A 27,451-nucleotide genomic window follows, 5' to 3' on the forward strand; every position below is an offset into this window, starting at 1 on the left:
ATCAAAATAATTTTTTTTATTTAATATTATATATAATTGGGTCAGGCAAGATAAACTCAAACTCGAACCTGTCCCAAATTTAAAAAAAAAAATTACTCTTGAAAAAATATAACCCTTTGCCATCTTTATTTAAATTTATCATTCGTATATATACATATATTTTGTATTTTATATTTTACTTTCATTTATACCTTGGTCAACCAAGGGTTTAAAATTATTTTTGAGAATCTCTAACGATGAAAGATTGAAAATTCGGATGTCTCCTCTTAGATGTGGTAGTATTTATTCCCGTGATAGTACAAGATTAACGGTTCTATTATACTTTCTTAAGACTCCATCCAGCTGCCTTCAAGTTCACGGCCAATAAGAAAAAACAAAAAAGAACGTTGGTTAAACACGTGCTTATGCACATGCATGTGCATGGTAGGCACGATCTACCCCTCTTAGCCGCTTGCTAACCTACCACTACGGATGAGCATGCACTCTGCCGCCGCTCTCGTCGATTTTAGTGGTTGTTTCCATCGCTAGTATCTCTTTCATCTCTCTGCAGTCGAATCCACCCTTACTACAATGAGTATCTATCACTACCATTACAACAATACAAGATGATCCGATCCATTAATCCAGAGAAATAATCCTCCCTCCGTCATGAATGGCAGATACGTACATGAAAAGTAATTAAGCAGGCAATCAAACGTAATAGTTAGGGAGAGATGATGCATGGAAACGATTAGTAATTATTGCGGCCCATGATCTTGGGGATCCACTACATGGCCAACTGGTTGTACTAGATCAACTCTACAGCTCTAAATCTTCTTCAGATTAGCATGGAGGGACGTGACCAAAAGACAAAACACGTTTTCCTCATCTACCAATTATAGAAAAAGGGTGAGAATATGGCATCCTCGGCCAAGAAAACGAGGTTGGTGATGAAAATCCACGTTTTATTTCTAACACACCGCCTAATAGTATTAGGAAAGCGAGCGTCTCACCTACCGGCCGGGAAGTATACATATATATAGAAGAGTGATGTGTTGTGGAGATAGGTGTGCACGTTCTCCTGTAGTGGGTTGTTGAAGCAATTCCATTTTCCAACTCCACCAAACAAAACCAAACTTGAATCTTCTTCTCCTACGTTCTGTCTTTTCTTTTGGTGCCTTCGTTACTTCAATGCTATTTTTCTACAGACAATGACGTAAAATAACAAATTATGAGCACTGCCCTTTGACCCAAATGCGTTCCATAAAGTAACGGATTTTTGAAATTCTCCGTTCCTAATCATAAGCCGTGTGATTCTGATATCGAAAAGGGACAAGTTTTTAACATTATATTTATATAAACTTTTTGTAATCGTGAAAATATTTTTTAAAGTTCCTAAAAATTTATTAGACCGTTTCTATATAAGAATGAGTCATTCTACGAGTCATTACAAATAATATTGTATTTAATCTCGCGTTTAATGGAATATCAAATTAAAACTTTATATTTATGTATGTATAAATGAAGATGTAAACAAAATAATCTTATGTGCCTAGCTGACTCCTCAACGTTGACTCTGGCGTTATTGGAATCCTGGTTTGGATGTGACTAAAACGGAATACCATGGCTGATTGAGCAAACCATCATGTGTTTTTAAAATCTTTTGGTCTACATATAAAACAAGTTGGCCCCACGTAAAAATCTCACTGGCTGGGCCAATTCAACATCTAGTCTATAAAATCAAATATACTTTTCTTCCCAAAAGAGTGCCCCGCTTGATTTCTAATAATTTGAACTCCTAGCTTCTATTATAATTACATTTAAATGTTCAATACAAATATATATAAAAAAAACATTCGACTTAAAATGTAAACAAATTAGATTAAACCATCAAAAATCATTCTAGTAAAAACAAATTAGATTAAAACATTGTTTTAAATCCAAAAGGGTTATTGTAAACATAAAATCTTTGGATCAGGGATCAATTACAAATTTTTTAGATCCAAAGGATTATCACAGACACAATGTCCTTGGATTTGGATTAGAGATCAATTCTAATACCGAACTTATAATAACCCATACCTAATTATATAGATATTATTCGTTCTGAACTTGAATGAGCTTTTATGACTTATAAATTAAGAAGCCTATACTTATATATATATGATATTAGAAACTTTCTTCTCTATTTAACGTGAGATATCGCAATTATCTTATGATAAATTCATGAAAAACATGTTCAAAATACATTTTCTTGAAGTTTATACTTTATAGAGCGGTAGTTGTTCAGTTGGCTAATGGAAGTACATGCCACCCTCGCTCTATTATTTATTGTGGCTGGCTGCTGGCCTTTCATCTACTTCAGACGGAGGGTGGAGGTGGAGCAGCTAGCACATTGTTTGATCACCAACCCATCAGCTTTTGGGAATGGGGATAATCTATATATTTGATTTACCTACTTAATCTAAGCATACATTGGTTTTGGTCTTCCCATTAAAATATTCCACTTGTGCAAGTTGTTATCAATCAGCATTATCCCCAAAATCTTCATATTTATGCTTATTTTCTTCCTTTTTATTTCAGAATTAAAACCTGTCTGATTGAGACTTTTTTTCAGCTAAAATTGCTGTTTTGTAACATATTTGCATGGCCCATATGATTAAATTAATCAAAAGGCCCCCAATTGCATGCTCAAGTAAACTTGTCCCTTGCCCACCAAAAAAAAAAAAGAAACAAAAGATTTTAAATTTATTGTTAAAAAATAATTAATAAAATTAGAAAGTTACAAAATATTTTTATCTAAATAATTTTATTAAAAAAAATCCAATAAAAAGAATCTTATAATTTTATCTAAAAAGGGATTTTTCCTTAACTTTTATTAAAAAAAAAAGATTTTTTTTTTTATACAAGAATTTTGCTTTTCTAAAGAAGGATTTTGTACAAATATTTGAATTTTGGTTATCTTTTATTGCAAAAGATTTATTTTATGAATTTTTTTTTGCTAGAAGATATTTTAATCCGGATTTTACATTTTTAAAAAAAAAAAAATTTTCAATTTTATGAAAAAGAGAATATTTTACAAACTTCTTTACCAAAAATTTTCAATCCTAATATATATATATATATAAATTCGGATTTTTATAAATTTATTCACAAATGATATTTCAATTCAATTTTATTTACAAAGGAAATTTATTTATTGAAAAATAATATATATATATATATATATAGATAGATAGATAGATATATTAAAATTTTCAATTTCAATTCAATTTTATTTACAAGATAAAAGGTTTTTTTTATTGAAAAATAATTTTTTTACAAAAAAATTTCAACCCTATTTCTTATTTACAAGAAAATGAAAAAATAATTTTTATTCTTAAAGAAAAAGATTTTTTTTTTTACTTAAAAAAAAAAAGATTTTTATGATTTTATCCAAAAAGAACATTTCAATTCCCTTTCATTGAGAAAAAGATTTTTACAATTTTATTTTATTTTTTCTTTGCTTTTATTAAAAAAAAAATATATCTTTAGAATTTCTAGAGCTTTGCTTTTTAATTTTTTTTTTGCAATTTTTTCCAAAAAATAAAAGAAAAATTCTTAACTTTTTATTTTTTTATAATTTTTTTTTACAATTTTATTAAAAAAAGATAAAAATTTCTTAACTTTTTGTATTATTTTTTTTAACAATTTTATTAAGAAAAGATAAATAATTTCTTTTGAGAAATTTGATTGTTTATTGGTATTATTGTTATTAAACAATAATAAATGAACGATGGGAACTGCTGAATATTTAGACCACGCACACCACCAACCCCTTCAGATTTGACGGGTAAATGCAAGCCTCATGCGCTCTGAACTCATAACCACTTGTCTCTCCCGCAGCCCTCAGATTCCATGAAGATCAAACGGCCACGAGTCTCCTTCAACTAACACCCCCTCTCTCCCAAGTCCCCCACCCAACACTCTTTGAGACGTTTCCTCTATTTATACTCCCAAACCAACCCTCCAACTATATTCACTTCCTTTCCCCTCTTTTCTTCATTATTTTCCCATTAACCAAACACCCTCCCTCTCTTTTCTTCTTCACATATCAAATTAAGCTCTCACCCTCCCCAGCTTAATTTGATATACAGCACTCATCATTTTCTCTTCGGATTTTTACAAAATGGAATTCTCACACCACAACGGCAACGGAAACGGAAAGGTGGACGCCAATGGCTTCTGCATGAAGGCCGCGGATCCCCTCTACTGGGCGGCGGCGGCGGAGACTCTGAAGGGGAGCCATTTGGAGGAGGTGAAGAGAATGGTGGCGGACTTCCGAAAGCCGGAGGTGAGGCTTGGGGGTGAGAGCCTCAACATCGCACAGGTGGCGGCTGTGGCGGCCACCGGAAGCGACGGGGTCACAGTGGAACTGTCGGAGTCGGCGAGGGCCGGGGTGCAGGCCAGCAGCAACTGGGTGATGGAGAGCATGAACCAGGGCACCGACAGTTATGGGGTGACTACCGGGTTCGGTGCGACTTCCCATAGAAGAACCAAACAAGGAAATGCTCTTCAGAAAGAACTGATCAGGTAATTAAACCTAATACGTTACATTCCCAAGAAAATTTCCTTAAATTCTTCCGTTTCTGAGTTGGGTTTTTAGTTCTTAGAGCAAACAATTCATAAATATTTAGGACAAGTTTGGAGAGAATATATACGTGAACCCAAGTGGTATTAAAGAATTAATTTTTTGATCCCCATAAGATTTGGAGTCCAGATATGTGGGTGGTCATGGGTGGAATTAATTTCTCACTCAATGTCGCTTCAGTGGTTGCAGCCTTGCAGGCAGAGCTTACGTGGCATAATGCATTTAAACTGATTTTACTTTAATTAATTAATTATCTCTTTCCCTTTATATATGTAAGTAAAAGCCAAGACTTAGAAGATATGATAGGGGTGGTCACAAAAGGAAATGGTGGCACCGTGGTGGGAGCCATGTCAGTTGAATCCATAAATTTTCATGCAACCAAGTCTCACGTGCCATGACAGTAAAGGACACTATGTTTTTCCATTACTGCTACAAAAATAAAAATTGTTTGTCTATCGAGAGTCACGCGACGTTTTTATTTCTTTGGCTTATTAATGATTTTTTGGTGAAAAAAAAAAGTGGGAGGTGTTGTTACAATTAATGATTAATTTCTTTTACATAATTTTTATTAAATAATATTTTATTTCATTGAAGTATAATAATAAATTTATATTTTTAATAAGTTAATTTTATTTATTTAATTTAAAATTCTGTCGGATTAGAATTTTTAACATTAAGCTTATTATTAGCTTATTTGATTGGATCATCATGTGTAATTTAATCATAACTTTTTGTCATTTTTGATGTGAATTTTGTCTTATAAATGTTGGTATTTGATTTTAATGCAAGTAGGGATTTATAAAAATAAAAATAAAATAATTATAAGACGGGGGCATGTCAGCTACCACATTAAATGATACAAAAATAATGGTACAGAAGTCTAAATGCGGTACCAAAGCAATCTAGATTGCATGTGCCATCAATTGATGGGAGTAACAGTAATGTTCTTCCTCGAATTGATCGGGGAATAGAGAAAACCAATCTTAATTTTTTCAAAAACTTGGAGGTTAGATGCTAACATGGTGGTGGAATCAGATTCTTGAACGCTGGAATATTTGGGAAGGGAACAGAGTCGTGCCACACATTGCCTCACAGTGCGACAAGAGCAGCAATGCTGGTGAGGATCAATACCCTCCTCCAAGGATACTCAGGCATCAGATTTGAGATCTTGGAAGCCACCGTTAAGCTCCTCAACGCCAACATTAGTCCTTGCTTGCCTCTGCGTGGCACCATCAGTGCCTCTGGTGATCTCGTCCCTCTGTCTTACATTGCCGGTCTCCTCACCGGCAGGCCTAACTCCAGGGCCGTCGGGCCTAACGGAGAGTCCCTCAATGCTGAGGAAGCCTTTCGCCTTGCCGGAATTGATGGAGGGTTCTTTGAGTTGCAGCCTAAGGAGGGTCTTGCACTCGTTAATGGCACGGCAGTAGGGTCTGGTTTGGCTTCAACGGTTCTCTTTGAGGCTAACATACTTGCTGTTTTATCAGAAGTTTTGTCGGCTATATTTGCTGAGGTTATGCAGGGGAAGCCAGAGTTTACTGATCATTTGACGCACAAATTGAAACACCATCCGGGACAAATTGAAGCTGCGGCTATTATGGAACACATTTTGGTTGGAAGCGCTTATGTTAAGGCGGCTCAGCAGCTGCACGAGATCGATCCCCTCCAGAAGCCCAAGCAAGATCGGTATGCTCTTAGGACTTCACCCCAGTGGTTGGGTCCTCAGATTGAAGTTATTCGAACATCAACGAAGTCCATAGAACGAGAGATCAATTCGGTGAATGACAACCCATTGATTGATGTGTCAAGGAACAAGGCCTTGCATGGTGGGAACTTCCAGGGTACCCCAATTGGTGTTTCCATGGACAACACCAGATTAGCAATAGCCTCCATTGGGAAGCTCATGTTTGCGCAATTCTCTGAGCTGGTTAACGATTTTTACAACAATGGGTTGCCCTCAAATCTCTCTGGTGGAAGGAATCCAAGTCTGGATTATGGGTTCAAGGGTGCTGAGATAGCAATGGCAGCATATTGTTCTGAGCTCCAATTCCTAGCCAACCCAGTCACCAATCATGTTCAGAGCGCTGAGCAACACAACCAGGATGTGAACTCCTTAGGATTGATCTCTTCGCGGAAAACTGAAGAAGCAATTGACATCTTAAAGCTCATGTCCTCAACCTACCTGGTGGCACTTTGCCAGGCTATTGATTTGAGGCATTTGGAGGAGAACTTGAAGAACACAGTCAAGAACACAGTGAGCCAAGTGGCCAAAAAGGTGCTAACCATTGGGATCAATGGGGAGCTTCACCCGTCTCGATTCTGCGAGAAGGACTTGCTTAAAGTAGTAGACCGCGAGCACGTTTTTGCCTACATCGATGACCCATGCAGTGCAACATACCCCTTGATGCAAAAACTAAGGCAAGTCCTGGTTGATCATGCGCTGATGAACAACGAGGATTTGAGGAATTCAAGTACTTCAATCTTTCTAAAGATAGGGGCGTTTGAGGAAGAACTGAAGACCCTTTTGCCTAAAGACGTGGAGAGCACGAGAATTGCCTTTGATACTGGGAATCTGGCCATTCCAAACCGCATCAAGGAGTGCAGGTCCTACCCTCTGTACAAGTTTGTGAGGGAAGAGTCAGGGACTGAGTTTCTGACAGGAGAAAAGGTCATCTCGCCAGGGGAGGAGTTTGATAAGGTGTTCTCTGCAATATGTGAGGGGAAGATCATCGATCCGCTGCTCAAATGTCTCAATGATTGGGATGGGACTCCTCTTCCAATTTGCTGAAACCAACTTGTCTTTTGAGTTTATTCATGGGATTTATGGCCTTGTAGTGTTATTGTCAACCGTTCTGTTCTTTTTTCTTTGGTTACATTTTTTAAGCACTTCTCACATGTTTGTGTATAACAAGAAATGTATTGGCCTTGTTTATCTGTCTCCAAAATTTGCTCTATACAATTCCAGTTTATTAAATTTCGATATCACTCACGACACAAAAATCATGTTCGACTCTCTCTTCTTCGCGAATTCATAGGTGAAGAAGACTAATATCTTTAGTAGAAAATAAATAGGTGAGATATTTGATGTGAGGAAAAGACAACTCAATCGGTTCACTTTCTCACGGTCTGGTACTAAAATCCAATCCATGTGAAAACCAAGTCTCCTTGTCGAAGGGAGGGTGTGATCCTTAGTGCGGACCCTGGGACCACCTTGACTCGTGATTCAGTGTCCCTAAGAATTTCCATTCCCTTCCTGTGTAGGTCGACCTTAAGGCTTAGGAGACAAATTTGGGCAAATACCCGACCATAGAGTCTTTCCCATATTACTGATGATTTTCAGACAAAAGGGGGCGCCTCTTCTGTTGTTAATTTGTTCTTGCCAGTTCACATAATACATTTCTAACACTAGTAGTCGAAAAGTTTTAATAATCATTTTTAAAATTAGTCTCAAAAGAGTAAATTGGATATATGGAAATAACAAGTTGCCGTGGAGCCATTCGTAGTGTTGATCTTATCACTTAGACAAGTAGCATGCAAGGATACACTGCTCGGAGGAGTAAAGACTGTATGCTTAAATAGTGACCCTAATGTCTAAACCATCCTTTATTTTAATGTCGAGTAGTGAAAAGAGATGCTGCGCTCAGAAGCCCATCCAGAGAAGCGTTGAACATAAAAAAAAATTTGGTATTGTATTTGTCGACCACCAGAACACAATGTCATCCGGCAACGAGGCGAAGGAGAAAAATAAAAATTAAAAATGAATTTCAACTTGATAATTTCTTTAGAACAAAATGGATTCAGCCATATACAGATGCAAATTCATTTGTGAAAGATGAGCATCTCTGTTTCAGCCTAGTCCCCAGGCCATTCCAGAATCCCTCTCCAAAACCCATTTGTGGCAACAACCACGAATGACAGCACAAGGTGGGACAAATCATTACCTTACAATACTTTAGGACTCGTCAATCGTCATCTGATAAACAAACAACGTCAGATGTCAAACCTGCATGGGCACGTGTACCATCCAGTGCCCTGGGTTCCGATGTGTCAAGTAGTTCAAGGTTAGAACTTGTATCAGATGGAGGGGCCAAAACATTCCAAGGGTTGGGCCCAATTCGGTTGTCAACATCCATAAGCAATTCCAGTGCAGATAGCGGAGGGTTATTCAGAGCTAGAGAACCACCTGGATTTTCAAGGCGTTGGCCACTATTCTGTTGACAAGATTGATATGAAGTCAGAGGCAGACGGGCTGGAAGCTGCGAAAGTTGGGGTAGAGTGGAAGAAGTTGAAGGGGGGTTACTAGGTGCTGGCTGACTTGGCATCCCACGCATGAGCGACGGGAGACTGGTTGAGGGCATGGGTATGGCTGGTCTGAAGGGTTGAAGGTGGGGGGCAGGGGCACGGATATCACTGCCAACTTGGTGATTTCCAGTGGGTGGGGTGATAGGGCTGATATGGAGGGGTCTGGTTGGAACGCTTGAGAAAAGTGCTGATGAATGGTGAACAACCTGTACAGGAGGAGGGGCAGTAGTTTGTGGAACAGCTGCAGGTGTGCCAAGAAAAGATGAACTGCTGGCAATGGAAGGTCTCTGTGAGCCTTGCTGCAATGATAGCTGATAGATCTGTTGCGTGAAACTAGGGCGAGGCGCATCTGGAAGGAAAAATAGATGTTAAGAGCTCACTAGCAAAGAGATTGATGTAGCAAACAAATAAAACCAAGATGCATGCACACACATGTATAACATTTGCAAATACCCGCAACTTATCCCATTAACCACTCCACTTAGAGTGTATTATGTACCTTTTTATTTTATTTCATTTTATTTTTTTAACTCCTACCAACTCCAGGTTTACTCATATCCATTCAAAGGACTGGTAGTGTTTATCAATTAATTTTTTTCTAAAAAATTCTCAATTTATTTTTAACATTAATTTTTATTATTTTAAAATAGTTCATATTTTAAAACAATCTGCCAGCAATTATAAAGGGTTAAGTTTGGTTGGGAAGATTTTGTCTAGTTCCAAAGGCCAAGTCATTACCAGTTCTATTTGCACTTTGCAGTAATGAGGATGACACATTTAGTGTATCAAAACGTTATATTGTAAAACAAAAAAATTATCTAACTCTCTACAGAATCCAATATGGAATAAGGGGTGCAAAATGAGGATAATAAGAAAGGGGAAAGAAGAAAGGATGCATGGCCAAGTGCTCATGCAATGATGGGACAGACACAACCATGTAGATATATTTCAAAGTATGTCACAATATTATTCATGAGTAGCTAATATTCTTTTATTACAAAATCATCATTTTAAGTTCCTTCGATTTTTTTATTTATTTATTTGACAGGCAAATGTAAATATTATAAACAGCGCCAATCAAAAGGACTGCACTAAGGCATACAACAGATGGTGCCAATTGGAAACAAAGGAGATAAAACAAAAAACTTTCCTCTATCTGGAACCTAAGAAATCAAATAGATCAATCAATCATAGATATTGAACCACCATCCAAAGACCTACTAGCCCAAAGCAAAAGACTACATAAGAATGATGATTTAAGAGCCTGGTCTGACGTCTCCACTTTTTCAAATGACCTTTCAACTTTTTAAATAATTTTCCATTTCTCCCTTTCTAAATAGTCCAAAAAGACACAACATGGCAGCCCTCCACGCCTTCTCATATTTCTTTCCCGCTCAACTCTAAGAAACGCCACAAGACCCTTGATTTAAAGCAATGAAAGATCAACGGACTCTTCTTCCCTAAATCACTCTTTCTTACCTAATCAGATATCAAAATCCTTCCCCAAACCACTTTTGAAGCAAAGAATTTCACTTGCGTGGGTACCCAAAAATTTCAAACCACTTCCACAAGCCCCTCTTCTCTTTGTCCCAAAAAGGCATAAAATGGTCTTACTGAAAATTTTCCATCCTTCAATCCTTTGGGATCAACTTATCTTCACTATTCCTTTTTACTCAACTCCCTTTATCTTTATACGAAACAAATCACCGTCTTCCAGTTCTTAATCATGAAATTGTCATAAGAAACAAGGTTAACTCCCCCTCGTGTTTACTTCTTCCCACACATCCTCAATCCAAATATCATTTCAGTTGGGTGGGGCAAACAAAGGGAAATCTACACTCAAGAAGGCTTTCACCATACGAATGATCCTTCCAAAATTTCACTCTTCTCTTGTCCCCCAGTTGGAATCCAGTTCAACTAATAAAACTTCCCCACCTCTTCTAATTGCCATCCACAACCCTTCCTAATATCCATCCCTTACCCCTTTAGAACACCACCCACTTGCTTCGACTCCAAACTTACCCACCATAATCTGCTTTCATAATTCCTCACTTTCTATAGCAAACCCCCAATTCCACTTACCAAGTAAAGCCTTATTTAAGATAAATATATCTCTAATCCCAAGTCTCAAGAACTCCACCTTCCCAAAGGAAGTCCCTTTGAATCTGCTCTGATCTCAATCTCACCTTTCTTAGAATGACAAACAATGATGTAAATATATTGGCAACCAAATAAAGTGCTCTTGATCAATATGAGGCTACTGTCCACGAAAAGCTACTGCCTCTTCCATATAGCAAGCCTTTTGTGAAGTCTCTCTTCCCCCACATGCCAAAGCCTCAATGACTAAACGAGGCTCCCAACAGGAGGACAAGTGGTGGGAACCCCCCCACCCCACAGCCCAACAAGCTCAAGTTTTGAATTTATGATCTGCTCCTGTAAGTGACTACATTGTGATAAAAAAATTTTCCCCTTTCTTGGAAGGAAGTGTCACATTCAACACAAGGTCTCAAGAAATTTGTGGATTTTCTATTCATTTATTTTGTGTTTTTGTGACATGCAGAAGCAAAGAACAAGAAGAGCACATAATGAAGATATTATAATATTATTACAGAATTGATAATGAAAATGCATAGTATAACTGTTCTTCCAGACAAGTTCAACTAAATAAAAATTAACACTTCGTGACCATAAGAATTGGTATCAGACACAGGTGGACAAGGATTTACACCAAGAAGTCTCCAATTACCAACTTTGACAGGGAGTAGTATCCTGTATGTTCATGTACACTTTCTCTTGCAAGTGTCCAAATTGGCAAAGGACAGAACTGGACACTTCCAGACATTTCTTAAGTAAATGAGAACTGACATTTTTGTAAGAATGGTGTGGGATATAGGTGGACAAGGATTTACACCAAGACATCTCTCCTATCACTAACCTTCGCCCACCTGACCTGCCTCCCCCCTACCCCCTCTTTTTTTTACACCCCCCCCATAAAAACCAAAATGGTGGACATAACTGGACACGAGAGTTATTATTAGGTTTCTGACATGCTAACAGAGAGAAGTTTCTTACATACATCATATATTCATATTGTTGAGAAGTCACATGACTTAGTGAAGCAATGCCTCTTTTCACAATCTTGATTTTCTATGAACTCAATACAAATTGGTAAGAGAGAACAAAAAGAGAGAATTCTGTAAGTGATATGATAAACAAGAAATTAGATAAAACAACCAATAAATCCTGGACTAAGCCAATGAGACAGGTCAAACCAAGTTCACATATCTGGTTTCTAGTTAGCGCAGAGATACTCCCAAATAAAGAATAGAATAAAGAGAGTTTAGAAAGGAGTGTTATACCTTGTTGCACACCTGGTGCTCCAGATGCCTTGACATCCATGCATTTAGACCTGAAAGCGTCAGCCAATATCTTATTCATGGTAACTTTTTTCTGATTTATATCCAGTTCCATCTTTTTCAGCACAAAAGTTGCCTCAACATCCTGAAGTTTAGCATCATACTTCCCACGAATCTGAGCAACAACTTCCTCTATTTCCTTTTCACAATCAGATTTCAGCTGCTGCTTCTGCTCAAACAAAAGATATTCTTCAGTGGGAAAGAAACAACTATAGTTGACTTCTGCTAGAAAAAAGTGATGTGAGAAAACCTAACCGTGTCTTCATGGATTTTGATGGTTTGGTCAATTTCTTTGCGCATTCTTTCCAATTCGTTTTGAAGTGGGTCAGAGTGCAGAGGCATCCGCAGTGGCACAGGTGGGGCAGTTTGTATTGGACGGTTACTGAGTCCTGGAATAATGGGTGTAGTTCTTGTGTCTGAACCTCCAGCAAGAGTATCAATGGGCTGATGCACTGCCAAATGTGTCACAGATTGTGAAACAGCCTGGTTCAAAAGTTCAACTGAGCTTTCAACCAGTTGTGTTGGAGTCTGAGCATTCTGGAAAGAGGAACCTCCTTCTCTGCACGTATTTTCAACTGAGTCCTCAACTAGTCGTGTTGGAGTCTGAGAATTCTGGATAGAAGAACCTAATTCACTGCTTGACTGTTCAGTTGCCAAATATGCTCCAGTTTGTAAGGCAGCTTGATTTGAAAGCTCAACCGGGTTCTCCCCCAACAGTGGTGCAACCTGAACATTCTGGAAAGAAGCATGCCCTTCGCCACTTGGCTGATGTTCAATTTCCAAATTCATAGAAGGTTGTGAAATAGCTTGATTTGAAAGCTCAACTGGGTTCTCAACCAGTCGAGCAGGAGCCTGAACATCATGAAAAGAAGTATGCCTTTCGCTGCTCAATTGACATTCAACTGCTAATTGTGGTATAGGTTGTGAAATAGCTTGATTTGATGATAGCTCAACTGGAATTCCCACCGGTTCTGTTGGCACCTGAGCATTCTGGAAAGAGGAATGCCCTTCAGTGCATGGCTGATGATCGATTCCACTAGCTGAAGATACATTATGTTGAGTCCGGCTTCCTTCACAATTAGTATGCTCAGATAGAACATCATTGATTGGATGTAGCAATGTTACTTCCACTTGTTGCAGAGTGTCCTGCTCTCCACCAATTGTGGTGACTTCATCTGGCATTCCACTAGAAGAGGATGGTTGAAAACATTCAGCTTGAAGTGCCTGGCCAAGTAGGAAATCATCAGGAACAATCTGGGCAGCTCAAAGCATTTGATTTTCCACATTCCTTCAGATTTTCTCAAGAAATAATTGCATCAATTGACATCCAGACAATCACCTCCCAAAAATATGAGAAGCAAATCTAGAGAAAACAATATAATTGGACATTCAAAGAAAAACATATTAATGGACACCTGTCCTGGGACTACCACTTTAGGATCTCCAAAATAAATCCCAGCAACTCAATACTGACACCATCTAACAATGATAGAGAAACTATTAAGTACACAGTCCAGAAAGGGTAGATAAAGAGAAAGCATAAAATCATATTTGTTGATGATCACATAAAGAAACCAACAAGTTGTTGATTAAATCAAATCCACCAGAAATAAATAACTAATATGGAAGAGTTAGATACCTGATTTAAGGGCAATTCAGCACCTTCAGTGGAGGTAAGTGGCTGCACTGGTAGTGAATTTACCAGAGATAACTCTTGTGAAAGTGAGTCCCCATTAGTGGATATACTTACTTCATCATGGAGGTCACCTCCTCCAACAGAATTTGTTCTATTTGAGGCAATAGTATCAGCTTCATCATTCTCTCTATTGGAGTCACCAACCTCCACTTCATCAGGACAAGTGTCAGGAACTTCCAACTGGATCCCTCTATCTGGAAAACTTGATATGGCTCCATCAGGAATATGATCTTCTGAAGAAGGCGGATCTGCAGAGACAATGTTCTCAGGACCATTACTGGAACTGCCTGATCTGTTGTGCTGCTCAAATCCGGTAACTGATGCTTTCTCTGAGGCCATGGTAGCCAACCTATCATCCTTACTACTGGGATTTACTGGAAGAGTTAAAATTTCAATCGGACAACTGCTGGAAACTGAGTTACTGGGAACAGTTTCATGAACTCCAGACTGTCCCATCTCATCCTGGGTCATTCCCTGTCTTTGTTCTTTGGAAAAAGCAGCAGGGCCAGAGGCAAAACTTGTTGGAGCATGGCATCTACCTAGTTCACCACTCTGTGAGTCTTCCACCCTACACGCAGAATCATTCAAAGGCAGCTTACGTAACAATTCATCTTGTGCCCATGACTCCACTGCTTGCAACCAACGAGCTGCTTCTTGCTTCTCCTTATTCCTTGCAGCCAGATGCATTGCCTCAAGATTTTTAATCTGCACGCTCATCTGCCGTTTGTGCTCTTCAAATTTTTTTGCATAATCTTTATCCAACATCTTAAGTTTATCTGTTCTCAATGGAAGACCATACATAGAGCGAATAAGCGCAGACTCCACTTTGTGATCATTCTCCAGCTGTGCCTTTTCCTGCTCATCGATTTTGTCTAATTCTTTCATTTCTTCCTGTTGCTTCCAAAGGAGTTTTTTCATCTTCTTGTTGCATTTCTTCTGAATTCGTTTGATACTTTTTGAGATTTCATTCTCAACCGTTGCAATTTCTGCCTGTCCCTGCTGGGATGAGACCTGCTTGTCTGAGCATTCCTGAGCTAGTGGTATCTCTTCAGCCTCTACTTTCACCTTTGTATGGTTCAATTCCCAGGACTCCCTACCATGCAAAAGGTTTTTCAAATATCCTTTACTTGCTGACATGAGATCTTGTTCAGAATCTGCTACCCGCAGATTCTCACTTTGGTATTGAAATTTTTCTTTCAGAGAATGCAACTTTGAGTACACATATTCTACCTCTTCTTCTTTGCAGGTAAAAGCTAAGTGCTGTTTTGCAAGCATGAGCGATCCCTTGCGATCAATTTCATGGTTCATCAAAGAACCAGCAGTCCAGCACTGCAAATTGTCCAGCACACCAGTAATATTAGAAATTTCAAATATATAATATCACAAGCACAGCTAGTCTACAAATATAGATTAATTTTATTCACCTCCCCTCGAGATTTGGCTAAATATAATTGACCCTCATTGGCTTGCAATTTCATCAAATACCTTCCCTATCTTTCTCATTTATTATTTTCACTCACCTCCTCTCTACTCAAAATAAGAGAGATATATGATGAAGTTTTAAACCAATGGGAGCTAGGTGTATTTAGTCAAAACTTTCACTCACCTCTCCTCTACTGAAAATAAGAGAGGTATTTGATGAAATTTTAAACCAATGAGAGCTAAGTGTATTTAGTCAAAACCTTAGGGGAGGTGAATGAAATTAACCCCTACAAATATTTATGTGCATGAAGCAAGAGATTGAGCTGTGTGCATATATAGAGGCACAACTATTCACTGACTCACACACATCTGCTTGCACATGCATGAGAGGCGCCAAACTAGGTTTAACGTTTTCTCAAACACCGAAGTATCTGCATGCACATCAATACTTTTGCACATGATGCATTTGAGTGAGCTTACACATACACATAGAGACACTCGTATATTTGGACACATCTGTATGTGCACGAATGAGAAAGGGGCCTAACTAGATAAAAATTAAAAATTCCAAATCAATTTAAAATCTCTCCTTCTCTCTATCCTTCCCTCACATATGCACGCACACACATAGAAGGCCCCTTAACCATGCTTGCTTGCATCCATACCTATGAACATCTAAATTCAAAATTCCAAATGAATTTAAAATCTCTTTCTCCTCCTCTCCCTCCCCTCCTTCCTCGCGCACACACACACACATACAAGGCCCACTCAACCATGCTACAGAGAAAAAGAAGAATTGTAATAATTTTTCTTTATTTGTCAAGTAATGAGAACAACTTAATGGAGGTGAAAATGAGGTACACAGGATGTACATACCATACACAGACAACCCACTAAGCCAAACAAAAAGACAATAATACAGGATAACAGATTTAATACAGAGAAAACAGCAGTTTTAATAATTCTTTTTCCTATGTCATTGATGCTGATTTTTATAATTATTCAAATACTAATTTGAGCACATACCTTAATTACGATATTTCTGGGACAAGTAGCCAGTCTATTATAGTGAATTCATAAAAGTTATGAGCAGGATTCTTAAAATTAAAATTTACATCGAGTGGGAGACAATTCTCTCTCTCTCTCTCTCTCTCTCTTTGATAGGGAAAACTGGGAGAATTTTCTCTTGTTTCCCTTTTCTGAAAGATGAGTGGCAGAGGAAAGGACACAAAGAAAATATGCCATATCCCAGAATAAACAAATTCATCATCAGAAGATACATAAAGTTTTTGAATTCTACTGATTCAGAGACTTTTGTATTTAAAATAGCAAGATGAGACTATTTTAACTTTTTTATTTTTGAGGAGAAAAAATTTGATTAGGTTGATTCGAAATTTCATCAAAACAGAACGTATTAGCTTAAATTAAGTAGTATTAACAGTTCTTGGAAGGTAAATAAGTTGGGAGATCATTTTTGCTTTTAAATTGTTTAAGTAAGCCATTAATGAGCTTAACAGACATTTACAAAGCATTTTTCTTTTCAATTTGTTAAATTCTTTTCTGATAAGTAAGATGTATTAAAGAAACCATCAGATTGTAGGCTGGTACATTTTTTGATTGGCATGCAAACTTCAGCATCAGCATCAAGATTGTAGGCTGGTACATGGGAGGAATACAAGAGGCACCTCTAGAAAAAGGAGGCAAAAAGAAAAGAAATGGAAATCAAAAGATTATCACACACCTAAACAAGATAAACCATGAAAGGAATGGAGAAAAGAGTGACTCCTAGAACCATAAAACATCCGATCATAGTAATACAATTCCAAAAAAATTTCTTTGAATTCATGTTTCAAATTTCCAGCCCCTTGAAGCCTTTCCACCTAAAATAGTGGGAAAGGGCAGGGATCAGGAAACTAGCATAAAATGTAAATTTAGCCATTAAAAGTTGAATTTACCAGGAGAAAAAAATGGCCTTTTATGATGTTGAAACATTGGAGATAGCTCAAGTTCAAGTCCCAGTAGGAAAGAAAAAAGTTATACATCAAAAAGGAATTGCTTGTTTTGGAGAAGTGTCTGAATGGAGTGCTTTGTTCCAAGCATGTTTTTAAGTCCTTAGCGAATGTGGCTGGAGGTTCATATTTGAATGAAAAGCCCTGGGGAGACAGCTCCATCAAAAGTTGCCACTTCTGTGTGGACATACTCAACTCTTAAATCATATCAGACATGGTTTCCAATTTTTTTGCATAGTTTCAGTAAGTTTGCCTTACAGATTGGGAAATAACTAAATAAATAAAACACGCATACTTATTGAAATACACACATTGAGGGAGTATCTAAAGCAATATAAAACAAATTTCATAGAAAATAGGTTAAAAAGAGGTCAACATGCATTCATCAATATCTCACGTAACAAACCCTGAATGCTCGAGTTTCAATGAAATCAACTTACAAAAATTTATTATTTTAAACGCATCAATCCATCATAAATCCACAAAATGGTCTCTAAAACTTCTGAAAATTACATTTAGTTCTAAGTTTCCACTACTTTGTAGATAAATATCAAGCCAAAAGTTCTAAGTTCCTATAAATCCATAACCAATGTATCAAAAAGAAAAAAAAAAAAAAAAAAACTTCTAGTACATGACCCATTCTTGTCTTAACCCTCTGGTTGCCTTAACACATCCTTTGGCATTTCTATTTACTAAAACTGCAAAACTTCTTAAGGAGAAGCTGCCCCTCATCCATGACCACCATTTTGTGATGAACCCTCTCTCTCTCTCTCTTACGTGATCAAGAAATTCCTAATCCACGTGATTGTAGACCTTTTCAAAATCAATTTTTAAGACTGTCCCTTTATCTCCTGAATGCCATTTCTCATCCACCATTTGATTGACAATAAATTTGTCCCCCCTCAACAAAAGCTCTTTGGACATGCCCTAAGAAAAGCTTAACTATAGTCTTGTACAGACTAGTGACTAGGCTGATAAGTCTTAAATTTGAGATTTTGTCGGTTTGCCTCTTTTTCAGAACAAGAGCAATAAAGGTAGTATTAGTACTTTGGTTTATTCCCTTAATAATGTGGAACTCCAAAAACACCCTTAGTAGATCTTCCTTAATCATATCCCAACACTATTGAAACATTGCTATGGTAAAATCGCTAGGCAGTGGGGGTTTTTCCCTTTTTGTTGTCCAACTAAAAAATGGCATTGCGTACCTCCTCTTCCAAAAAGGGGTGGTCCAAGCATACAACACTCTTTGTTGATATGGGGGACTAATTCAATCCTTCTAACCTCTAAGAATCGCTTACGGGCTTGGAGTATAGCTTTCCAAAAAAATGCACTACTTTTTCCAAAATGTTTTCAATATTCTCTAGAGTTACCTCCTCTTCAAGCACTGACTTGATGAATTTCTTTTTGCGCCTACAATTGGCCATCCTATGAAAATACTTAGACCCCTATATTTTTGCCTCCAACACATCACTTCCTTTAACAGTAACTCTTCCAATTCCCCCTTCCTTAGGGCCCTCACTATTGAAAGTTCAACAATCAGATTCTCTTCCTACTTACTAGCATCAATTTTCATAGTGTCTGTAAGAATGTTCTCTTTTTTTCTCTTTTACATCTCCAAAAAGCACCTTATTCCATTCTTTCATTTTAGATTTAACAAATAGTAGCTTCTTCATGAATTTATGACCTTCCGATCCTACAACCTAGCACTCATGCCACTAAAAAAACTAAATCTTTTCTTGAAATCTCAATGAAGTGCTTCTTAAAGGCTTTGAGGGAAACTTTGCTCCCACTCATTTTAAGTGAAAGGCAAGTTTTCAAAGGGAGGGTTGATTACTTCACTTTTTCTTATGAATTCACAAAAAACCCTCATGATAGGGGTTAATCTGGAGACACCAACTTTTTTGAAATTCTTCTTATGACATTAAACCACCAACCCCCACCCCCACCCCCTTACATGTCATTTAGAAAACATTAGTCCAAAAAGGTCTTGAAGCTTCATCCAAAAATCCTTCCTTAGATTGGAATTATTAGGACCATAAACTAAGTTGAGCCAAAAAATCCCCTCTTCATTTGAAACCGACCTAATTGTTACCGAAAAAGATCCTAAAACCAACTTTGAACAACTAAACTTGTTTGAGCCCCATATTATCACAACCCCTCCCAATGCCCCACAAGCTGGAAGAATCGCCTGCTCCTTATTTCTAACTTTCCACACATTGCCCACAAACCTCCTATCACATGTCTCCTTCTTTGTTTCTTGAAGCATCACAATATTTGGGGTTTCATAGTAAACAAAACCTTTAAGGACCATTCTTTCCTTTCTAGAACCCAACCCTCCAATATTCCAACTAATGATCTTCATGTGACCACTTAAATGCCCAATAACAACATCAAATCCTAAGAATCACTAAAAACTTTAGGAAAAGGTCTATACTTTTTCCTAAAATAAACCTTATGCATAGAATGTACCCTACTATTGCCCTTTTGGATGGCATTCTCATTGTATTGACTAGCTTGATGTTCATAGTTGCCAAAACTGGCTCTATACAAGCCATTTCTACTTCTAGCTAAAAGCTATGCAAAATGCTATCCCACATGAGGTTTATATGTCCTGCGTCATGAGCACTTTAGTTATCTGGAGTTAAGCTCTATATGCTTGTGTAGCAATAAAAATATATAGTTTAGATGTATACATGTTTGTATATGATGTGTTTGTGTATGATTTTATATAAGAAGACCAATTTTTTTCCTATCATAAAATAAAATCTTGAAAGTTAGATGCTATGATCCCTTTTTTTTTTTTTTCTTTTAATGAGAAACAATAATGTAATATATTAAATAAGGATTTAAAAAGTATGAAAGAAGGATGAGAAATCCTTCCAAAAATAAAGAATGAAACAATTGGAACCTCCAACATACTAAGTAAACCTATACACCATATGGAAAGTACACAAAACAACTTCTACTTGCTAACCCACAACTTTAGACCTACACACCAACAACCAATCAAATTGAACCACATTAAGGGGAATGCCCTTAAAAACCATCATGCAAGAGGCTCAAAAGAAAGTAAGGAAATGAATGGTATCCCAAAGAATCACTGAAGTCTTTGCCTTATCCTAAAAAATCTAAGCATTTCTTTCCGGCCATACAACCTTAGATCAAAGCTAAACAAGCAGTTTGTCACAGTACCAAGTCTCTACTAGAGCTTCCCAATCCCTTATATGCAATGGTCATTATGTTACAAATACTCCTAAGAGGAACCCAATCCAACTTAGCCAATCTAAATAATCTGTGCCGCAACCCTAAAGTCAATAAACAATATAAAAAAAGATGATCTACCAATTCACCATGCTCCATACACAATATATAAACATCAGGGTTAAGGGCTTTGTATGATCTTTTCAACTATAGCATGTCATTAGTGTTTACCTTCTTATGTGCCACTAACCAAACAGAGTACTTGACCTTAAGAGGGACTTGAGATTTCCAAACATAATTAATAAGGAGGAAATGAACTGGGTCAGAATGATTTGACAAGGCTAGAAAAAATGATTTTACTATAAATAAACTTGAAGAAGATAAAGACCAAGCTCTCACATTTGGAGTAGATGGAGATAAGTGCAAACAAGTAAGAGAGGACATTAGTCTTTCTAGATCTTCTATATCAAAATCAGAGAGGTTACAGAGGAAGTTAAAGTTCCAAGAGAACAAATAAGAAGACCCAAGGATTGATGAAATAGGAAAGCTTTTAATTGTGACGATTTTGAATATAATTGGGAATTGAGAACCCATAGGTTGACCCCCCCCCCCCCCTACACTAATCTTCCCAAAAATAGATTCTTGCCTCATCTCCCACCACAAACCAAGTGTACCTAGTAAAATTCTGAAAGACCTATGCAATGGCCTTCCATGGGCAACAATGTGACCACCTAACTATGGTGTTAGCATCCCACCCATTAGTATGTGTCCTAGAAATGCTTAGAATAATTTGATACCACCATGCAAAACTCTTCATAGGAAACCTCCACAACCATTTCCCTAATATAGAACAATTTCTTAGGGAAATCTTCCCAAACCCCATACACTTTTCTGCCTTAGACTTACGCACTAAATTCTAACTAAAAAGATGGTCTCTCTTGCTCTCCTTAGCTCCTGACCAAAGGAAATCCCTCTGTAAGTTTTCAAATTTTCTGGCCACTAAAGAGAGGATCTTGAACAAGGAGAGAAAATAATTAGGAAAATGGAACAAGCATGATTAAATAAAAGTTATCCTTTCACTGAATGACAAATAGGCTTTTTTCCACCCATCTAAACTTCGCGAAATTCTCTCAACCACCGAATCCCAAAAACCACTTCCCCCTCCCAATGGGAGATCAGGATAAGGAAGAGGCTAGTTAGAAGCCTTACAATCAAGCAATAATGTCAATCTAGTGAACTAAACTTGATCAACAATGATGCTAGAGAGGGTGCTCTTGTTAAGATTGACCTTAAGTCCAAAAATCTGCCCAAACACTAACAAAATAATTTTAAGAGTTTGCAATTATTTCGAACAGGCTCTAGAAAAGATGGTGTCATTTACAAATTGCATATGAGACACTCTACTTCTACTCCTTCCTACAATGAAGTCATCCAACAACCTACTCTCCTTAGCTCTCAATATCATCCTACTTAACACATTAGCCACAATAGTAAAGAGAAAAGGGGATAGCGGATCTCCTTGTTTTAGTCCTCTAGATGCTTTGACCCAACCTTTGGCATTTTTGTTCACTAGGATTGCAAAAGTTACCAATGACAAACAACCTCTCATCCAAGTCCTCAATCTAGAACTAAACCCCTTTCTTATGGTTTGGAAAACCCCAATCCATATGATCATAAGCCATTTCAAAATCAATTTTGAAACTACCTCTTCCTCTCTTGAGTGTCTTTTCTCATCTATTTCAATGGCTACCAACACTGTGTCCAATATTTGCCTCCCCTAAACAAAAGCTCCTTGTGTAGCATGGATGGTTTCATGAAGGACACCTCATAACCACCTCGATAAGACTTAGGCTATGACCTTATACAAACTTGTGGTCAAGCTAATAGGTCTAAAGTCAGAAATCTTTTTGGTCTAACTCTTTTTGGGCACTACGCTAGGCCTTCAAAGGGGCCATGACACATTTATTTACCCTATGGATTCGAGGAACCATTAAAGTTTCATGAGTTTTTTGACTAGACTATATCAATTGAGAGCTAGCATTAGATAAAGTAGTAGAGAATCAAAGACTTCACATTGAGAGCTGGGGGTGGGCTAAGCAAAAATCATCTTTATCTTGAATTTACAGAAAAAAAAAAAATTACGCAATGGCAGGTCAATCCATAAAATTCAGAGCCGGCATGTAAACCCTAGACCAAGGAGCAATTGCAAAAGATATAGAGGGAACTGGATCTCTTTTCACAATAAAAGCCTAAACCAAAAAAGATAATGGGCTAATTTCCATTTTTGTTTTTTGTCTTCATTCAAATAAGAAGCTAGATCAGTGATGATTACTAAAGTTTGACCAAAGGCAATGCCAGGGGAAGCTCAAAATAATATAATTACAATCATTGGACATAATATAGTCATGACTATTAAACTTACGAAAAAACAAACTCCCTGCCTCTATTCAATCTATGAAACCCACAAATATATTTGCATATTCAAAGACCCATAAAAGGAAGCTCCAAAGAAAATAAGCTTGATTCCTGAACTTTGGTTAATCTGCATCTAAATAAGACTTGTACTCAACATCAAGGCCCTTTCTTGAATTGTTAGGTCTGAATGACTAAAATGCCAACAGGATACAGGAGTCTGCCACTGCTTTGGCAGGATTTCTGAGCTGCTGTGGAGAACTTCATCCTATCAAGTAAAGCTCTAAGGGCAAAAATCAGGTTGTCCAAGGAAATCCAATCTCTCAGTCAAACCTATTTCTGTAGGGCATTATTCAATGAGCCCTTTCCTATAGTGACAAGGCAATAAAATCTTGTAACTTTGCATTAGAAAAGGAGGGAAAGGGGCGAAGGGAAATCAGAATCCTCTACCAGATGGGTTTCATGTGGTAAATAACTTAAGGTAGATGAGTTTTACCATTAGAAGTATTACGAAAATGTTCCCCATTTAAAGAATAAAACCAACTGGCCAAAATCATCATATTACCCCCATTTTCTGTATATTTGATCTACTAAATGAAACTCATAATCTGGTGTTTTTGTACTTTTTCTTTCCTGATACAACAGGGTTTTGTTGGTTTCTAGGATATACCAGAGAGTAGGGTGTATTTTCTGAGGACCCAAATTAATTTATATAAAGATTAGAGTGCTAAAACCTTTAGAGGGAATTTCCATGAAAAGGATCCACATAAGTTCATTTGAGCGCCCCTTTGTTTGGAGCGCTTTTGTCATGTGTTCTTCCTTTGCTGATTGAGTGCGCCACTGCAGCTGTTCTGGCTGAACTGCTTTTGCTGCTAGGGCTGGTCCACTACTGAATGATTATGATACGCCATCTTGACAGATCTTTTGATACCTTGATTGGCATTACACACCAGCAGAGATGAGGGAAGATGTTCCACAGCTGCTTGTGAGCTTTACTTGCATGTATGATCACCTTATGAGAGAATCAATGAGAGTAGCAAAGAGGTGGGCAGCTTAGAAAAGGCATTTCCCAAGCTAGAGCTTGAAACTTCTGTATATCCAAGTACGGCAATCCTTTGCTTGTTCATTTCCATGAAATGTATCAGTCTAAAAGGACATAGAACTACAGGAAATCATTGGCCTTCATCAAGAACAAATGCTCCCACCTTCAGTTGATCTGCTGTAGTCTCCATATTTTCTTCCTTGCTTGCAAAGAAGCTCAAAACAACCAAGTTCTAGGAGTAGAAATACAAACATGTAGAGGTCTAGCTTATTTTATCAAATTGGACATCACCTAGAGTCTAGGTACAGTCTATTTTAGTTTTAGAGTTAAAAGACAAAAGGGGGTCTTCATTATGCATCGAATGGGAATTCAATCCCAATAAATCCTATTTTAGACAGACATTATCAGAAATTTAAGGATTGAGTTTTATTGGATAGAAATTTAGTTTCAATGGTTTCTTGAATGGAAGTGATTTTTTTGGATATGAAAAACTTGGAAACAAATGGTCAAAGATGACTTTTTGTCTAATATAAGAAATAAAAGCATACTTTCAGAATTTTTCTTTTACTTTTCCATTCACACTACCAGAATGACTAATGTCATGCCTCTCATTCAGAAAATGAAGATATTATCACAAATAGCTAATGATGGAACAGCAACATAAATAAGGAGGTTCTCACCAGAGATATCTGAAAAGCCTGTAATATGGATGCTGGTTCCCTGTTGACATGATGATTATTCATTACATATTCAAGTAACCTCCCAACCATACCCTTGACGTCCTCCTGCATTTACGGTCAAATGCAACCAATCAGAGAGTGATAGATTGCAATCTGCAAGTGAATTAAATCATCAGAACATACATGTTGAATATCCATGAAGTCAACTGATAAATGTTATTTTTGCCCCTGAACCAAAAGGCAGGTGTTTACATACCAAAGAAAAAGTAAAGGAAAAATGTAAAATGTAAAATATAAATCAACCGACTACTTCAAAATCCTGTTGCAAATTATGACTCTATGACCAAAAAAAAAAGTGAGAAGTATCCATCCCAGTGAATTGTCAACTCCAAAAAATCAGTGTTTAAACAACAAAAAGCAGTTCTAGTAAACTATGACAGAGAACTTCAAAAGAGAAGAACCACGGCAACATGAATAAAACTGGATTTTGCAATAACATCCTGAAGTTAATTGGGAAAGAAAGGCATACTGAAAGTTGTAGAATATCACAAAGTTTTGATATATCTGTCTCCAAAACAAGATGGAGACTCTTCTGTGCATCACGCAGTTTTCTTCTTCCCTCAAACTCAATTGTGTGAATTTCAGATGATGCCTCTGAGATGTCACTAACCAAAGGAGGAGAGGTGGAAGCACGGTTTGCATGAGGTGCATCATGCATACAAGCAGTTGGCCTGGACAAGGATTGAGATTCATTATTGGCTGAGATTCCAGAAGCTCCTGCAGAAATAAGTGCTACCTTCAGAATGCTATAGTTTAGGTATCTAGAAAAGGTCTTCTGGTAGAAAATGTAGTCTGATTACAAATTGAAAGTATTAGCCATAGCTACCATTTACCTTCCTTGTCTCCAGAAACCAATTTTCCTTTATCCACCTTCCTGCGCTTCTTTACAACCTCATCACTTTCATGTTCTGATCTCTTTGAGGACTCATCAAAATACTGAACTCTTTTCCTGTTCCTTTGAGATGGCCCAGATGAATATTTCCACTGAGGATATCTTCCCTCCAATAGTTTTGTCCAAAAAACATGAGGTGGCACTTTATCTGTTGACTGAATTTCCAGCTCACCATGCAATGTTACATTCTTACAGTAAGATATTTCATTCTGTTTAACTTTTATAATGATAGAGGAGTTGCTCAAATCAATATTTGCACCATTATGAGGAAGTAGGATCAACAACTCCTGCATTACACCTTTTAAAAGTGATTGCTCAGAGGAAGTGTCCGTTCTGGAGTCTGGAATATCACTGCCATGAAACTTTTCCAGTTTGTTGAACAGATACGATGCACCCCACATGAGTAGCATGTGACTAGTACTCCTGCTTATGTTCTGTAAATTGCTATCAAGAGCCATATCATGCTTTGCAAGGATTAGACTTTTTTCTTCCACAGTAAAAGGTGAATATAAACGAAAAAGTTTAATTTTTTCAAACTGTGAATCAATAGTGATCTTGTTTAGGGCTCTTAAATCATTCACTGGGTTCCAGTCACTGTCAAATATAATAATAGTGTCCACTGATGAAAGTTTGATGCTTGAAAGACAAGCGCGGATTTCTAATAAAAACACAAATCTCCCACTCTCTTTGTTGTTAAACTTGTTCAGAGCAGCTTGCTTCCTGGATGGGACTCCACCTCCATCAACTCGTTCATAAGAATCTTGCCCGAATCTTTGACGTAGAAAATCATCTAAAATATCTCCAATGGAATCCCTTCCAGAACCACCAATTGACTGTTATATCAAGAACATTTAGATGAGAACAAATAGTAATAACTAAGAAAAATGGAGTCCCACACAAAAAGAAGGAAAAGAAACCAAATCTCCCTCCCTCCCTCTCTCTCCCAAGAAATACATATTCATGGGTCGTGAGGCAGATAATAAACATGTCATTTTCACAGAATTATTTCATTCAGTTCTAAATTTCCACAAACAGGATACCCAAGTTAAAGCTTTCATGGCCAAAGATGGATCTAAAAAGGAAATAACCATCTTAAATGAACAGTCTTTAAATCATTGACATGGACCCAGGGAAAAATTTAGTAGCTAACCCTTCACAACTAACCAAAACATACGCTTCAAAAATAACAGAATCATGCCTTCAGGCCCAACTATTCACAAAAGAGGAGTTCTAGTGTAGAATCTTTACCCTTGTCCATTGATCTACTTTTAAAATTTTTCAAAGCTTAAATTCAAGATGTCAGAATCTGAGCATCCAATGCAGCATTAGCAGCAAGTGAATGAAAGAGTGAAGGAAGGGGCAGCTGCTAACAATGGTTGTGATGCAGATTTCACCAACCGCAAAGTGCAACAAGGTGTCAGATTCCAGAAAAAGAGCAGTGGTGTAAGATAGAAGGGTCAGTCATAGCCAAGAAACTGTCTCTTCTCTCTAGTGGATCTCATTGAAAAGGATTCAGAAAAGAAAAATGAAAGCAAAGAAAGCAAAGAAAGCACGGAATTTTCATGGTAGTAGTGTTCCATCAGTTTTCTGACACCAGCTATTGAGGCCAAAAATGGCACAGAAGCTGATGGTTAGTCAATCTCTCAGTTTGCTGTTCCCCTGCTCCTCCCCCTCTATAAAATTGCTCCTGTTCCTCTCTACTGTATTTTAAGT

General features: G+C 37.4%; 2 protein-coding genes across 5 annotated transcripts in view; one reads left to right on the plus strand and one right to left on the minus strand.

Moving 5' to 3' along the window:
* The first annotated feature begins 3,987 nt into the window (after positions 1-3,987).
* Positions 3,988-7,580, plus strand: LOC117915571 (phenylalanine ammonia-lyase-like). The gene is made up of 2 exons (XM_034831159.1): positions 3,988-4,551; positions 5,645-7,580. Exons 1-2 carry the CDS (start codon positions 4,148-4,150, stop codon positions 7,392-7,394), a joined length of 2,154 nt encoding a protein of 717 aa, XP_034687050.1. The 5' UTR covers positions 3,988-4,147; the 3' UTR covers positions 7,395-7,580.
* A 696-nt stretch (positions 7,581-8,276) lies between these two features.
* Positions 8,277-27,451, minus strand: part of LOC117915570 (helicase protein MOM1) — a 67,824-nt gene continuing 48,649 nt past the window's right edge. For 3 of the 4 annotated variants that reach the window (XM_034831155.1, XM_034831157.1, XM_034831156.1), the window contains 7 exons: positions 25,680-26,571; positions 25,316-25,563; positions 24,787-24,891; positions 13,964-15,349; positions 12,580-13,548; positions 12,268-12,493; positions 8,277-9,257 (listed from right to left, as the gene is read on the minus strand). In XM_034831155.1, the coding sequence (XP_034687046.1) occupies positions 8,569-9,257; positions 12,268-12,493; positions 12,580-13,548; positions 13,964-15,349; positions 24,787-24,891; positions 25,316-25,563; positions 25,680-26,571 (4,515 nt within the window). In that variant the 3' untranslated portion in view covers positions 8,277-8,568. Of the gene's footprint in view, positions 9,258-12,267; positions 12,494-12,579; positions 13,613-13,963; positions 15,350-24,786; positions 24,892-25,315; positions 25,564-25,679; positions 26,572-27,451 lie in introns of those variants that run through there. The other variant, XM_034831158.1, reaches the window with a different exon arrangement.

The sequence above is a fragment of the Vitis riparia genome, chromosome 6 (genome assembly GCF_004353265.1).
Source record: "Vitis riparia cultivar Riparia Gloire de Montpellier isolate 1030 chromosome 6, EGFV_Vit.rip_1.0, whole genome shotgun sequence".
NCBI classification, from domain to species: domain Eukaryota; kingdom Viridiplantae; phylum Streptophyta; class Magnoliopsida; order Vitales; family Vitaceae; genus Vitis; species Vitis riparia.

Excerpts from the sequence above, each read along its gene's own strand:
- LOC117915571 (XM_034831159.1), top strand. The coding sequence starts at position 4,148 with ATGGAATTCTCACACCACAACGGCAACGGAAACGGAAAGGTGGACGCC. Across the intron at positions 4,552-5,644 it reads CTTCAGAAAGAACTGATCAG|ATTCTTGAACGCTGGAATAT; the intron begins GTAATTAAACCT and ends TGGTGGAATCAG.